A 15,401-nucleotide genomic window follows, 5' to 3' on the forward strand; every position below is an offset into this window, starting at 1 on the left:
TTTGACTCAATGGGCCAAATGGCCTAATTCTGCTTCTATATCTTATTGTCTTATGGTGTTATTTTCCACTATCTTTGGAGGAGCTGTCCGGTTCCCTCAACCAGCTGAGGAGAAGCAAATTGGCAGGGCTGGATGGGTTGACAGCTGGGGCTGTCACAGGGATTTTGGGGAAAAGCCTAAGGACAGCTGAAATGCCCCCCTCTTGGTGCAGTACACTTGCAGCCCTGCTCTCAAAGGAGGGTGATCTCCATTGCCTAAAGAATGGGTGCTCAGTATCTCTCCTCAATGCCCAGTACAAGATCTTTGCCTGGACAATGGCCAATCGCCTGGGCTCCATGTTGGCTCAAGCGGCCCACCCCAACCAGTCGATCCTGGACAATATCCACCGAGAGGCTGGTCTGTCAGCCGCTCTTCTCTCCCGTGACGAGAAGACGTTTGACTGGGGGGGAGTGGACCACGAATACCTTCTTGGGACTCTGCGAGCATATTTTGCTGGACAACTACTGTACTGCGGTGTGCCCAGTGAGGTCCCTCGACAGTACCCTTCTGCTTTGGGAGGGGGTGTGCCATGTCGGGACAGCCGTACTCGGTTCGTGGAGCCATTCCTGTGCCGTCTTCATAGGAGTTAACGGTTTGGTTCTACGCCAGAGCGTGGAGCTCTCACAGTCACCGACCCTGCTGACTGCCAGCGGGTACGCCGCTTGCTGGGTCGCTGGCAGACCCGCCACCGGTGAACTGGCCGGACCTGAGGACCCGAGGCAGGAGAGGCTGTACAACGAGGGGAATGTGGCCTGGGAGGGGCGAAATTGTCCTGAGGTGTACGCCGCACGTGTTGCGGCTTTTGGAGGTTCTGCAGCCGTCGGTCGTTGCTCTGGTTCCTTCATATTGTCCCGGTGCGGCGATGCCCGAGGGACCGTCTTTACGGGTGTTTCACGGGCGGAGCCGCCGGCTGCTGGGCTCTGTGGTGCAGCGGGCGGCGGGTAGCACTCGGCAGCTCGACGTCCGGCAGCTGGAGGGGCGGCCATTGCAGCAAAGCCAGGTCCGAGCCCGAACCGCCGGACCGTGGTGCTGGGGCGATGTCACCGGGAGCTGCCACCGACTGGGGGGGAGAGGGGGATGAGGTGTTGTCCCTGGCTGGTGGGGGGTGAACTTTCTGCCTCTTCCCTCCCTTCCCCGTCTCTTCCCTCCCTTCCCCGTCTCTTCCCTCCCTTCCCCGTCTCTTCCCTCCCTTCCCCGTCTCTTCCCTCCCTTCCCCGTCTCTTCCCTCCCTTCCCCGTCTCTTCCCTCCCTTCCCCCGTCTCTTCCCTCCCTTCCCCGTCTCTTCCCTCCCTTCCCCGTCTCTTCCCTCCCTTCCCCGTCTCTTCCCTCCCTTCCCCGTCTCTTCCCTCCCTTCCCCGTCTCTTCCCTCCCTTCCCCGTCTCTTCCCTCCCTTCCCCGTCTCTTCCCTCCCTTCCCCGTCTCTTCCCTCCCTTCCCCCGTCTCTTCCCTCCCTTCCCCCGTCTCTTCCCTCCCTTCCCCGTCTCTTCCCTCCCTTCCCCGTCTCTTCCCTCCCTTCCCCGTCTCTTCCCTCCCTTCCCCGTCTCTTCCCTCCCTTCCCCGTCTCTTCCCTCCCTTCCCCGTCTCTTCCCTCCCTTCCCCGTCTCTTCCCTCCCTTCCCCGTCTCTTCCCTCCCTTCCCCGTCTCTTCCCTCCCTTCCCCGTCTCTTCCCTCCCTTCCCCGTCTCTTCCCTCCCTTCCCCGTCTCTTCCCTCCCTTCCCCGTCTCTTCCCTCCCTTCCCCGTCTCTTCCCTCCCTTCCCCGTCTCTTCCCTCCCTTCCCCGTCTCTTCCCTCCCTTCCCCCTGTCTCTTCCCTCCCTTCCCCCGTCTCTTCCCTCCCCCCCCACCGTCTCCGCCTGTCTGAATGCCCCATCCTCCCCCCCACCGTCTCCGCCTGTCTGAATGTCCCATCCTCCCCCCCCACCGTCTCCGCCTGTCTGAATGCCCCATCCTCCCCCCCCCACCGTCTCCGCCTGTCTGAATGCCCCATCCTCCCCCCCACCGTCTCCGCCTGTCTGAATGTCCCATCCTCCCCCCCCCACCGTCTCCGCCTGTCTGAATGTCCCATCCTCCCCCCCACCGTCTCCGCCTGTCTGAATGTCCCATCCTCCCCCCCCCCACCGTCTCCGCCTGTCTGAATGCCCCATCCTCCCCCCCCCACCGTCTCCGCCTGTCTGAATGTCCCTTACTCTCCCCCACCGTCTCCGCCTGTCTGAATGCCCCATCCTCCCCCCCACCGTCTCCGCCTGTCTGAATGTCCCTTCCTCTCCTCCACCATTTCTCCCTGTCTGAATGCCTCATCCTCCTTCCACACCCACCTGTCTACCTGACCCACTTCTTGTCCCTTCCTTCAGGTTCATGGGAAATGTCTCTTCCTGGGATTTGGTCATGGGCCCGGGTCTGCTTTCACTGAAGATCCGGAGTCTGTGTCTCCCAGTGGGAGAAGTGTGCCTGTCTCTGCTGATGGGAGTGGCATTTCAGGCAATCCCACCCCAAACCTTTGGCTTCGCTTCTGCTTCGGCTTGTTCGGCAGCGTCCGATGTGACGAGTTTGCCCGAGCAAAGCAAGCAAACAAGAGAGGAGACTGGCAAGATCCCTCCCCCAGGTAACGTGTCTCCAGCGGGTGAGAGTGGGCAAGTGTTGGGGCATTGGGATAAGGGTGGCTGGGGCAGGCTGTCTTTATTGCCCTCCCCCCACTGTTGATTCATCTCTGTACCACCCCCCCCATTGATAATTCACCAGGAGAGGTGACCCCATCTCTGCCCTTTCCCCCAATGTCTATTCACCGAGGGGTGAAGGTGACCCCATCATCATCCTGTCCTCTATTGAAATTTGTTTATTATTGGCACAAAGATCAAGAGACAGTTTCAAAGAAATAACTTCTCTTGCAAACTGTTTGATCGGATCAGTGGAATTAGGCAGAATGGGGTGATATAAGAATAATTCAGAACAACGTATAACAGTTACTGAGAAAGGGCCATGCGAGTGAGCAATGAAGGGCCTGTATTGTGCTGTAGGTTTTCTATGTTTCTAACGTGTAACAGTCACTGAGAAAGGGCCATGCACGTGAGCAATAAAGTGCACGATCACAGGGAAGCAGATTGCGAGGTCAAGAGTCCGTATCATACAAGAGATCAGTTCAACAATCTGATAACAGTGGGACAGAAGCTGTCCTGGACCCTGGTGGGATGTGCTTTCTGGATTTTGTACCTTCTGCCTGATGGTGTAGGGGAGAATGTCCGGGGTGGATGGGGACTTCGATGCTGGCTGTGAGAAGTGTAGACGAGTTCGTGGAGGGGAGACTGGTTTCCCTGATGTGCTGAGCTGCGTCCACGACTCTCTGCAGTTTCTCGTGATGGACAGAGTGGTTCTGTATCCAGATAGGAGGCTTTCTATGGGTCATCGATAGAAATTGGTAAGGGATGACGGTGACATGCTGAATTTCTTTGGTCTCCTGAGGAAGTAGAGGTATGGATAAGCTTTTGTGGTACACAGACCCCTTACTTGATGGTAGATATTGGTCCATAGCATAAAAAAGTTGAGAACCTCTGACCTACACTGTTGGACCAGGACAGGCTATTGGTGAAATTCATTTCTTGGAACTTGAAGCTCTGAACCCTCTCAACATCAGTTCTTGATGTACACAGGAGCATTGTCCATCTACAAGGATCAATGGTTGTCCCAGATGATCATTGTAAATAATAGACTGGAACTTCAGAATCAAGTTTATTATCACCAGCATGTGACGTGAAATTTGTTAACTTAGCAGCAGCAGTTCAATGCAATACATAATATAGCAGAGAGAATAATAATAATATTCATTTTTTCTTACAGAAACATCTGCATGATGTTATAAATAAACAAGTAAATCAATTTTGTATATTGAATAGATTACTTAAAAATGTGCAAAACCAGAAATACTGTATATTAAAAAAAGTGAGGTAGTGTCCAAAGCTTCAACGTCCATTTAGGAATCAGATGGCAGAGGGGAAAAAGCTGTTCCTGAATCACTGAGTGTGTGCTTTCAGGCTTCTGTATCTCCTACTTGATGGTAACAGTGAGAAAAGTGCATGCCCTGGGTGCTGGACATCCTTAATAATGGATGCTGCCTTTCCCTAAAGATGTCCTGGGTACTTAGTAGGCTAGAACCCAAGATGGAGCTGACTAGATTTACAGCTCTCTGCAGCTTCTTTCGGTCCTGTGCAGTAGCCCCTCCATAGCAGCCAGTGATGCAGCCTGTCAGAATGCTCTCCACAGTACAACTATAGAGGTTTTTGAGTGTATTTGTTGACATGACAAATCGCTTCAAACTCCTAATAAAGTATAGCCACTGTCTTTCCTTCTTTATGACTACATCAGTGTGTTGGGACCAGGTTAGATCCTCAGAGATCTTGACACCCAGGATCTTGAAGCTGCTCACTCTCTCCACGCGCTCTCGTCACCACCTGAGTTTCTACCGACAATGGTTGTATCATCAGCAAATTTGTAAATGGTATTTGAGTTATGCCTAGCCACACAGTCATGTATATACAGAGAGTAGAGCAGTGAACTAAGCACACACCCCTGAGGTGCACCAGTGCAAAGAGGATATGTTATCACCAACCCGCACAGACTGTGGTCCTCCGGTTAGGAAGTCGAGGATCCAATTACAGAGGGAGGTACAGAAGTCCAGGTTCTGCAACTTCTCAATCAGGATTGTGGGAATGATATTAAATGCTGAGCTAGAGTTGATGAACAGCATCCTGACGAAGATGTTTCTTTTGGACTTGGAGGCAATTTGATGTGGAACCAAAGGCAGCGGAACCATTTACCAGGAGTGACGAAGACCTGAGGTTTGATCAATTTAAGCATCATGCTAAACTGAAAAGGTGGGGTACAGGCCAAATTGAGGTGTTGGGGTCCAGGCACCAGAACATATTGAGATGATTGAACCCGATGTTTGCATGAAGATAGAACAGGGTCAAATCAGAAAGGTCGGGTACAGGCAGAATTGAGGTGGTGGGGTCCAGGCCCTGGAGCAGAATCAAGCTGATTGAACCCAATGTTTGGACAAAGATTTAAGCACAGCCAAATCGCAAATGTCAGGTACAGGCTGAATTGAGGCGGTGAGGTCCAGTTTGCTGCTCCAATGTTCCCTTGGCTCTGCGCTGAACTATGGGTTTGGACTCTCTTTGTGGACTGCAGTTCAGAATGCAGTTTGCTTGTGGTTACTGTCAGCGTGATTTGTTGTTTTCCTTCTCTGCGCATCTTTTTTACAGGTTCTTTGGGAGTCTGTTTCATGGCTGCCTGTAAGGAGATAAATCTCAGTATTGTATAACATATACATACTTTGATAATAAATGTACTTAGAATGCTATTTAAAACTGACCTCTGAACCCAACTGTCTGCTCTCAAATCGATATGCTTGAGTGTTGGGGTGACCTCTAGGGAGGGAGCGTTAAAGTTGTGCCTCACGCTGATCCTGACCCCTCTCTCTGCAGGCTGGTTCTCTACTTCCCTGGAGATCGTTTCCTGGTGTTCTACAACTGCCGGCTCTGTGTCTGTGGTGATCCTCGACTGGACCCTCGCACTGACATCCTGAGTCAGGAATTTGACAAGGCCAAAGCTCTGTGTGCCCTCCAACGTGCTCAGCCTGTCTGTTACACCCTGCTGTGCCAGCATCTCTTCTCTGGGCTGGGTCCGTGATGTACTGCAGTAACGGTGGAGATGGGGCATGCTGGGTGGGATGGACACCAAGATATGGAAAGTTGGCCCTGTGGAGGGGAGTGTGTAGTTATGGTCTTAGAACACTACAGATAGAAACAGGCCGCTCGGTCAATCCAGTCCTTGCCGAACCACTCAGACTGCCTACTGCTATCGACCTCTGTTCACAGTTACCCTGCTGGTGTGACCAGGCCGTTTCAGAATGTCCAAGGTATTACCTTCAGTGCCCTTCCCCAGTTAGTGACTCAGACAGCCACTCCACAGTGTGCTTGCACCCTGTAACCCCTCTCTGTGACAGCCGCTCCTGCCCCGCTCCTGTAACAGTTCCTCTCACTCCTATACAGGTCCACTTCTGCTCTTTCCCCTCATCCCCAGGCTTTGCATACTGAACCACAGGTGTGGGCAGGAGACTGCATGGCTGAGGAGCTGGTGCAGCAGAGAGAGCCTGTTTATGGGGAACGTATGTCTTCTCTAAACCGGGTGGGTTGTGTTTGAATAGGAGTGGGTCTAAGAACCGGCAGGAGAGGATTCAGAATCAGATTTGGGGAGCCTGATAGCGTAGTGGTTAGTGCTATGGTGCGACAGCTTGGGGTGTCAGAGTTTAAAGTTCAGTCCTGGTATCCCTGTGGGATGTGTGGTTTATTCTGGGTCCTCCCTGTGGGATGTCTGGTTTATTCTGGGTCCTCCCTGTGGGATGTCTGGTTTATTCTGGGTCCTCGGCTTTACCTCCACAGTCCGTGCATACCAGGTATGTTAATTGATCATTGTAAATTGTCCCATGATTAGGTTAGGGTTAATTTGGGGGTTGCTTGGGGTTATTGGGCAGTGCAACTTGAAGGGCCTCTTTTAAAAAAAAAGTGAGGTGTTGTTCATGGGTTCATGGACATTCAGAAATCTGACGGCAGAGGGAAATAAGTTGCTGCTGAAACATTGAATGTGTGTCTTCAGGCTCCGGTACCTTCTCCTTGATGTTTGGTTATGAGAAGAGGTCATGTTCTGGATGGTGACAGTCCTTTGGGTAGTTATATTGGTCAGCGTGGAGAAATTGTGCAAGTGGGCTTGTTTCTGGCTGCTGTGGCTCTAAACTGTTTTGGCGGGGGTATGAGATACAGAAGAGTCAGCTGGTGCAGTAGGGGGTTCCGCATCAGGTTTTGAGGTGAGTGGAGTTCAACCCAGGTAAGTGTGAAGTGATTCATTTCAGTTGGTCCAATTTGAAACTGAATATAGTATTAATGGTAAGATACTTAGAAGTGTGGAGGATCAGAGAGACCTTGGGGTCCGTGTCCATAGGACACTCAAAGCAGCTGCACAGGTTGACAGTGTTGTTAAGGTGTATTGGCATTCCATCAACAGTGGGATTGAGTTCAAGAGCCGTGAGGTAATGTTACAGCTGTGTAAGACTTTGGTCAGATTCCACTTGGAGTACTGTACTCAGTTCTGGTTACCTCACTTACAGGAAGGATGTGGATACTACAGAGAGAGTGCAGAGATTTACAAGGATGTTGCCTGGATTGGGGAGCATGCCTTATGAGAATAGGTTGAGTGAACTCGGTCTTTTCTCTTTGGAGCAATGGAGGATGAGAGGTGACCTGATAGAGATGTATAAGATGATGAGGGGCATTGATTGTGTGGATAGTCAGAGGCTTTTTCACCAGAGCTGAAAAAGGCTAACATAAAGGAGCATAGTTTTAAGGTGCTTGGAAGTAGGTACAGAGGGGGTGTCGGAGGCAAGTTTTTCACACACACTGGTGGGTGCATGGAATGCACTGCCAGTGACAGTGGTGGAGGCAGATACAAAAGGGTCTTTTAAGACACTCATAGATAGGTACACAGAGCTTAGAAAAATAGAGGGCTATGATGTGTTAGGGAAATTCTAGGCAGTTTCTAGAGTAGGTTATGGGGTCAGTACAACATTGTGGGCCGAAGGGCCTGTAATGTGCTGTAGATTTCTATGATCTAAATATACTTGGCCTCCACAGCCATGAATTCCACCGATTCACCACACTGGCTAAAGGATAACTAAGTCCATCTGGTAGACAGTGCTCATAGCTGAGGTACACTGAATAGGGAGGAGCAAAAGACTAAACTGATAATGCACAGAGCTTGACAGGTAAATGACCACATTGTCATTCCTAGAAATATGGCTGAAAGGAGGCACCCACTATTTCACATTGTATCTCAGTGATAGTAAATGTTCGGTGGAGGTTGGTGTAAGAAAGGCAACATTGTAATGTAGGTTAATGCAATGTTTGAAGTGGCAGTATGACCAACAAATTAATTGTGCACGTCAATAAGGGGAAGTTAAGGGAACACACCAGTTCCCATTGAGGGATCAGCAATGGAAAGCGTGAGCAGTTTCAAGTTCCTGGGTGCCAACATCTTAGAAGATCTCTCCTGGGCCCAACATATTGACGCAGTTACAAGGAAGACACAACAGCGACTATATTTCATTTTTAGAATTTTTTATTTATAATCTTCAACAGCTATAAAATGATACAAAACTTCAGCAGATTAATATGTATACAATTAATAAAGCTGAAAAAACTGATCTTAAAATATAAAAATGGGAAAAAAAAGTTTTATATATAGGAAGAAGAAGGGAAAAAAAGAATCCCATTTAACTAGGGAAAAAAAAACCCCACTAACTACAAAAAAAAACCCATTAGGAATCAACCCCCCGGAGCAATACATTTGACCATCGTCAAATATATTAAAAAAGTCATCAACTGCCACTTCATATTTATATAAAAATAATAAAATTGGAAGGATACCATATAACAATTCAAATTAAATGATAATATTTGGCAAAGGAACTCCATCTTCTCTCAAAATCAAATCGAGGATCAAAAATTCTACTTCTAATTTTTTCCAAACTAAGACATAACATTACTTGAGAAAACCATTCAATTAATGTAGGGGAAGAAATATCTCTCCATTTTAATAAGATAACCCTTCTTACCAGTAGTGTAACAAATGTGATTACATGTTGATCTGAAAATGAGATACCCTTAATATGATGTGACACTATTCCAAATAGAACAGTCAATCTATTAGGTTGTAAATTAATTTTCAAAGATTTAGAGATTGTAGAAAATAAAGATTTTCAGAACGATTTTAATGCAGAACATGACCAGAACATATGTGACAAAGTAGCTTCAATTTTAGGAGCTCCATTACCTTTACAGCTCTCTAAAATTCCAAATTAAAATCACTATCCGGTTATTAAACAATCCCTACGGATTTGGGTTCAGTTTTGTAATTTTTAAAATTTTAAACAATTTAAGTTACTTGTTTTTTATATCGAAACTTCTCATTTAAAACTTCAACAACTGACCCCATTTTTCTTCTATGGAAAAATATTCATTCTTTTACAGATTTATTTTGTGATGGTCGATCGATGACTTTTGAGGAGTTAATTAACAAATATTCTCTCACTTATACACATTTTTTGCAATATTTTCAAGTTAGACATTTTTACAACAATATTTACCTAAGTTTCCATATTTACAAGCAACTATATTTCATTAGGAGTTTGAGAAGAATTAAAGGCATCTACTATATCTATAGATGTACTGTGGAGAACATTCTAACCCATCGTCTGGTGTGTACAGGCCAATGCACAAGATTGGAAAACATTGTAAACAGTCAGCTCCATCATCAGCACTCACTTACCCTGCATCGAGGACATCTTCAAATGGTGATGCCTCAAAAAGGCAGCATCCATCACTAAGGGTCCCCATGACCCAGGATATGCCGCCTTTTCATTGCTACCATCAGGGAGACTGAAGACCCACACTGTGTTTCAAGAACAGCTTCTTCCCCTCCACCATCAGATTTCTGAATGGACAATGAACCCAACATCACCTCACTTTTTTCACTACTTGCCTATTTTTCTTCTTGTATATATGTTCATCGTAATTTATAGTTTAATTATTACGTATTGCAATATACTCCTGCCACAAAACAGCAAAATTCACAACGTGTGTCAGTGATACTAAACCTGATTCTGTGTGGATGGAGCAAAGAATAATCACTTTGTGGGTGCCTGGGTGAGTACTTGAATCACAAATGCACTGAATGTGGACCATCCATTGGTCAATGGGGATATAGGGTCAGTATAAACGGGTATTTAATGGTTGGTATACACAGGACAGTGACCATCCACAAGCACTCTGCTGGAGTAGGTGATCAGCACCTTCTGAAATATGTTCATTGTGTGCCCCTCACTCTTTCCTCCACCTCAAGTAGCTTTCCTACCTCCTCCACTTTCCCCTTTGATCGATAATGGTTATATACTCAGCAAAGCAGAATGCTGGAAACTCTGGCCAGATCTGGCAGGGTTGAAGGAGAGAGGGGCAATGGTTTTTGATCAAAGACCTTGCACCTGATGTGGAGGTGTCCATGTTTCATGCGGGTGGGACAGTTTGTTGCGATGCAGTAAAGGACTGAGGTCCGGTATGTGGGCTGCTGTGTCACTGGTATGCCAGATGTCTGTGTACTTCAGTCACTCTGACTGGTGTCTAAAGCCCTTCATCGACTTACTATTTACTCTTTTCCATAAGTGTTGCCTGGCCTTCTGAGGTCCATAGAAACATAGAAAACCTACAACACAATACAGTCCGTTCAGCCCACAATACTGTGCCGAACATGTACTTACTTCAGAAATTACCCAGGGTTACCCATAGCCCTCTACTTTTCTAAGCTCCATGTACCTGTCTTATCTGCCTCCACCACCTTCGCCAGCAGCCCATTCCATGCGCCCACCACCCACTGTGTTTAAAAAAAAAACTTACCCCTGACATCTCCTCTATGCTTACTTCCAAGCACCTTAGAACTGTGCCCTCTTGTGTTAGCCATTTCAGCCCTGGAGAAAAGCCTCTTTTGCATCCTATCAATGTCCCACTGTAAAATCTGACAACCCTCCACACTATCCACAACACCTCCAACCATTGTGTCCTCAGCAAATTTACTAATCCATCCCTCCACTTCCTCATCCAGGTCATTTATAAAAATCACAAAGAGTAGGGGTCCCAGAACAGGTCCCTGAGGCACACCACTGGTCACTGACCTCCATGCAGAATATGACCCATCTACAACCACTCTTTGCCTTCTGTGGGCAAGCCAAATCTGGATCCATAAAGCAATATCCCCTTGGATCCCATGCCTCCTTGCTTTCTCAATAAGCCTTGCATGGGGTACCTTGTCAAATGCCTTGCTGAAATCCATAAGCACTACATCTACTGCTCTACCTTCATTACTGTGTTTAGTCACATCCTCAAAAAATTTAATGTGGCTCATAAGGCACACCTGTTTTTGACAAAGCCATGCTGACTATTCCTTATCATATTATGCCTCTCCAAATGTTCATAAATTCTGCCCCTTAGGATCTTTTCCATCAACTTACCAACCAATGAAGTAAGATTCACTGGTCTATAATTTCCTGGGCTATCTCTACTCCCTTTGATGATTAAGGGAACAACATCTACAACCCTCCAATCCTCCTGCAAAGATAATTGCCTGAGGCTCAGCAATCTCATCCTTCGCTTCCCACAGTAGCCTGGGGTACATCTCGTCCAGTCCCAGAGACTTATCCAACTTTGATGCTTTCCAAAAGCTCCAATACATCCTTTTTCTTAATGTCTGTATGCTCGAGCTTTTCAATCCACTGTAAGACATTCCTACAATTGCCAAGATCCTTTTCCGTAGTGAATACTGAAGCAAAGTATTCATTAAGTACCTCTGCTATCTCCTCCAGTTCCACACGCACTTTTCCACAGTCACACTTGATTGGTCCTATTCTCTCACATCTTATCCTCTTGCTCTTCACATATTTGTAGAATGCCTTGGGGTTCAAGACCTTCTCATGGCCCCTTCTGACTTTCCTAATTCCTCCAACATTTTGTTTACGTTGCTCTGGATTTCCAGCATCTGCAGAATCTCTTGTGCTTATGATTTGCCACAATGATTGGATTTTGTTGCTCTCTATTTCCAGGAAACATCATCAAGAATGAGGTGCTGTACCTGTCTGGAATCCATCCCATGTCGCTGGGTTCCCAACTCAGCGCTGAGAAACTCTGCAGTCTCCTGGAACACGTTCTTCTCTTCAGCAAGGGATGGCTCGACAACAAGCAAAAGGGTACAGGTCTGAAGTATCACATCTATCAGAAGGACCAATGCCCCAGGGGTCATGCAGTGAAGAGGGCAGAGCTTGGCCCTTCCCATGGTCTCCAGAGATCAACCTGGTGGTGCCCTGTGTGCCAGCCTGCAGAACACGATGCTCCCTCTCGGCCCCTGGACTAGGTGCCTGGAGCAGGCTGGGGTGTCTCTGCCTGATGTAGAGAATCAGCTCACTGTTGCTGAATAAACACAATAGATGTTCCGTGCTTTTGTTCCTTCCATGTGGGCTGGTGCAGGAGGGAGAGTGGGATCGGTCTGGTGGGGTGCTGCCTGTGACTGGGGCAGCAGTTAGTAGTGTATTAAGTCACTTAGACCAAATAAGCCACTTAATTTCTTGTACACTGCAGGGTTCAGAAACAGGAGCCTTTTCTGACTGGCTGCCGGTCATCAGTGGTGTTCCACAGGGATCTGTGTTAGGACCAATTCTTCTAACGTTATATGTCAATGATTTGGATGATGGAATTGATGGCTTTTTTGAAAGGTTTGCAGATATGAAAACTGGTGGAGGGGCAGGTAGTTGTGAGGCATTAGAGAAACTACAGAAGGACTTTGCCCATTCTCCTAATCTGTCTAAGAAATGGCAGAATGGAATACAGTGTTGGGAAGTGTATGGTCGTGCACTTTGGTAGGAGAAATGAAAGGGTCAACTACTTTCTAAATGGAGAGAATATACAAAAAACTGAGGCACAAAGTAACTTGGGAGTCCTTGTGCAGGGCTCTCTAAAAGTTAATTTGCAGGTTGAGTCTTTGGTGAGGAAGGCAATTGCAACATTGCCATTCATTTCAAGAGGATAAGAATATAGACCTTTCTGGGGGAAGCAAAGGCGGCCGGACCTCCGGCACTGAGTCTGGCCTGGTGGCTCAGAAGGGTAGGGAACTGAAGAAGAAGAGGGGACTCTATAGTCAGGGGGACAGATGGGTGATTCTGTGGATGCGAGAAAGAAACATGGATGGTAGTTTGCCATCCAGGTGCCAGGGTTTGCGATGTTTCCGAACGCACCCACGATATCCTGAAAAGGGAGGGTGAGCAGCCAGAAGTCATGGTACATATTGGTACCAATGACAAGGGAAGAATATAGGACAAGAAAAAACAGAACACAGGGAATTTGAAAGGAAGCTGAGAAGCAGGACCTCAAGGTTAGTAATCTTGAGACTGCTGCCTGTGCTATGTGACATTGAGGATAGGAATAGAATGAGGTGATAGATAAATGCGTGGCTGAAGAATTGGAGTGGAGGGGGCAGGGATTGAGATTTCTGGACAATTGGGACCTCTTCTGGGGCAGGTATGACCTGTACAAAAGGTATGAGTTGCACTTGAATCTGAGTGAGACCAATATTCTGCAGGCAGATTTACTAGAGCTGTTGGGAGTTGTTTAAACTAATATGGCAGAGGTAATGGGAACCTGGATGATAGAGCTGAGGATGAGCCAGCAGGTGTACAAGGAGATGATGGGTGTAACATGAATGTAAGGAAGGACAAGCCAATGATTGGGTACAAATGCAGACAGAACAAAGAGTTAAATTGTACCACAGAGACAGAATTCAAAAGGGTGAAGATTACAGAACTGAAGGTGTTGTATTTAAATGTGCGTAGCATTTGGAATAAGGTGGATGGATTTGTGGCACGGAGAGAGATTGGTCAGTATGACGTTGTGAGCATCACTGAGTCGTGGCTGAAAGAAGGCCATAGTTGGGAGTTTAACATCAAAGGATAGACTTTGTATCAGAATGACAGGTAGGAAGGCGTAGTCGGTGGTGTGGCTCTTGCTAAGAGATGGAATTGCATCTTTAGAAACAAGTGACATAGGGTCAGAGAATGTTGAATCTTTGTGGGTGGAGTTAAGTTGCGAGGATAAAAAAACCACAATGGGAATCATATACAGGCCTCCAAATAGTCACCAAGATGAGGAGTTGAGATTGCAAAGGGAGCTGGAAAAGGCTTTTAACAAGGGTAGTGACAATTGAAATGAGGGAGTTCAAGATGGAAGAGGATTAGGAAAATCAGATTGGTGTCAGATAGCAAGACAGGGAATTTGTTGAATACCTACGAATTGGCTTTTTAGAGCAGCTTGTGCTTGAGCCTACTCAGAAAAAGGCTATCTGAGATTTGGTGTTGTGTAATAACCCAGATCTTACTGGGAAGTTTAATGTAAAGGATCCCTTAGGAGGTGATCATAATTCATACTGCAATTTGAGAGGGAAAAGCATAAGTCACATGTAGCAGTATCACTGTGGAATAAAGGGAATTGCAGAGGCACACGAGAGGCATAGCTCCTCCAATCCAAGTGGAGTGGGTTGGAGGCAGATACTGGCAGAGACAATGGCATGGCAGAGGTGGCTGAAGTTTCTGGAAATGGTTCACAAGATGCAGGATCGATATGCCCCCAGAGGAAAAAGTTCTTAAATGGCAGGGGTCGGCAACCAGGGCTTTTAAAGAATAGAACCATAGAACACTACAGCACAGTACAGGCCCTTCAGCCCTCCATGTTGTGCTGACCCATATAATCCTTTAAAAAAAGTACTAAACCCACACTACCCCATAACCCTCCACTTTTCTTTCATCCATGTGCCTGTCCAAGAGGTTCTTAAATACCCCTAATGTTTTAGCCTCCACCACCATCCTCGGCAAGTCATTCCAGGCACTCACAACCCTCTGTGTAAAAAAACTTACCCCTGATGTCTCCCCAAAACTTCCCTCCCTTAATTTTGTACATATGCCCTCTTGTGTTTGCTATTGGTGCCCTGGGAAACAGGTACTGACTATCCACCCTATCTATGCCTCTCATAATCTTGTAGACCTCTATCAAGTCCCCTCTCAGTCTTCTACACTCCAAAGAGAAAAGTCCCAGCTCTGCTAACCTTGTTCTCTATGACTTGTTCTCTAAACCAGGCAACATCCTGGTAAATCTCCTCTGCACCCTCTCCATAGCTTCCACATCCTTCCTATAATGAAGTGACCAGAATTGAACACAATACTCTTGTAAGTGTGGTCTCACCAGAGATTTGTAGAGTTGCAACATGACCTCTCTACTCTTGAACTCAATCCCCCTGTTAATGAAGCCTAGCATCCCATAGGCCTTCTTAACTACCCTATCAACCTGTGCAGCGACCTTGAGGGATGCATGGATTTGAACCCCAAGGTTCCTTTGTTCATCCACACTCTTAAGTAACTGACCATTAATCCTGTACTCAGTCTTCTGGTTTGTCCTTCCAAACTGCATCACCTCACACTTGTCCGGATCGAACACCATCTGCCATTTTTCTGCCCAACTCTGCAGCCTCTATATCCTCTATATATAGTTATATATATAACTATATCCTCTTGTAACCTTTGACAACCTGCAGCTCCATCCACAACTCCTCCAATCTTCATGTCATCCACAAATCTACTCAACCATCCTTCCACCTCTACATCCAGGTCATTTATAAAAATCACAAATGGCAGGGGTCCCAGGACAGATCCCTGCGGCACTCCACTAGTCACTG

The 15,401-nt window shown here is 47.1% G+C and overlaps 1 protein-coding gene across 1 annotated transcript; it reads left to right on the forward strand.

Annotated features, from left to right (window-relative positions):
• Nucleotides 1-901: 901 nt before the first annotated feature.
• Nucleotides 902-12,171, forward strand: LOC132403304 (endonuclease 8-like 2). Its single transcript, XM_059986757.1, has 4 exons — nt 902-1,039; nt 2,390-2,640; nt 5,516-5,712; nt 11,731-12,171. The coding sequence occupies exons 1-4, from the start codon at nt 902-904 to the stop codon at nt 12,036-12,038; spliced, it is 894 nt and encodes a 297-aa protein (XP_059842740.1). The 3' UTR covers nt 12,039-12,171.
• The last annotated feature ends 3,230 nt before the right edge of the window (nt 12,172-15,401 follow it).

The sequence above is a fragment of the Hypanus sabinus genome, chromosome 12, assembly GCF_030144855.1.
Source record: "Hypanus sabinus isolate sHypSab1 chromosome 12, sHypSab1.hap1, whole genome shotgun sequence".
Taxonomy (NCBI): Eukaryota; Metazoa; Chordata; class Chondrichthyes; order Myliobatiformes; family Dasyatidae; genus Hypanus; species Hypanus sabinus.

Bases quoted from the DNA above. Each gene is read 5' to 3' on its own strand.
- LOC132403304 (XM_059986757.1), top strand. From the start codon at position 902: ATGCCCGAGGGACCGTCTTTACGGGTGTTTCACGGGCGGAGCCGCCGG. The intron at 2,641-5,515 runs GTAACGTGTCTC...CTCTCTCTGCAG, and splicing joins TGGCAAGATCCCTCCCCCAG to GCTGGTTCTCTACTTCCCTG. The intron at 5,713-11,730 runs GTCCGTGATGTA...CTCTATTTCCAG, and splicing joins GCATCTCTTCTCTGGGCTGG to GAAACATCATCAAGAATGAG.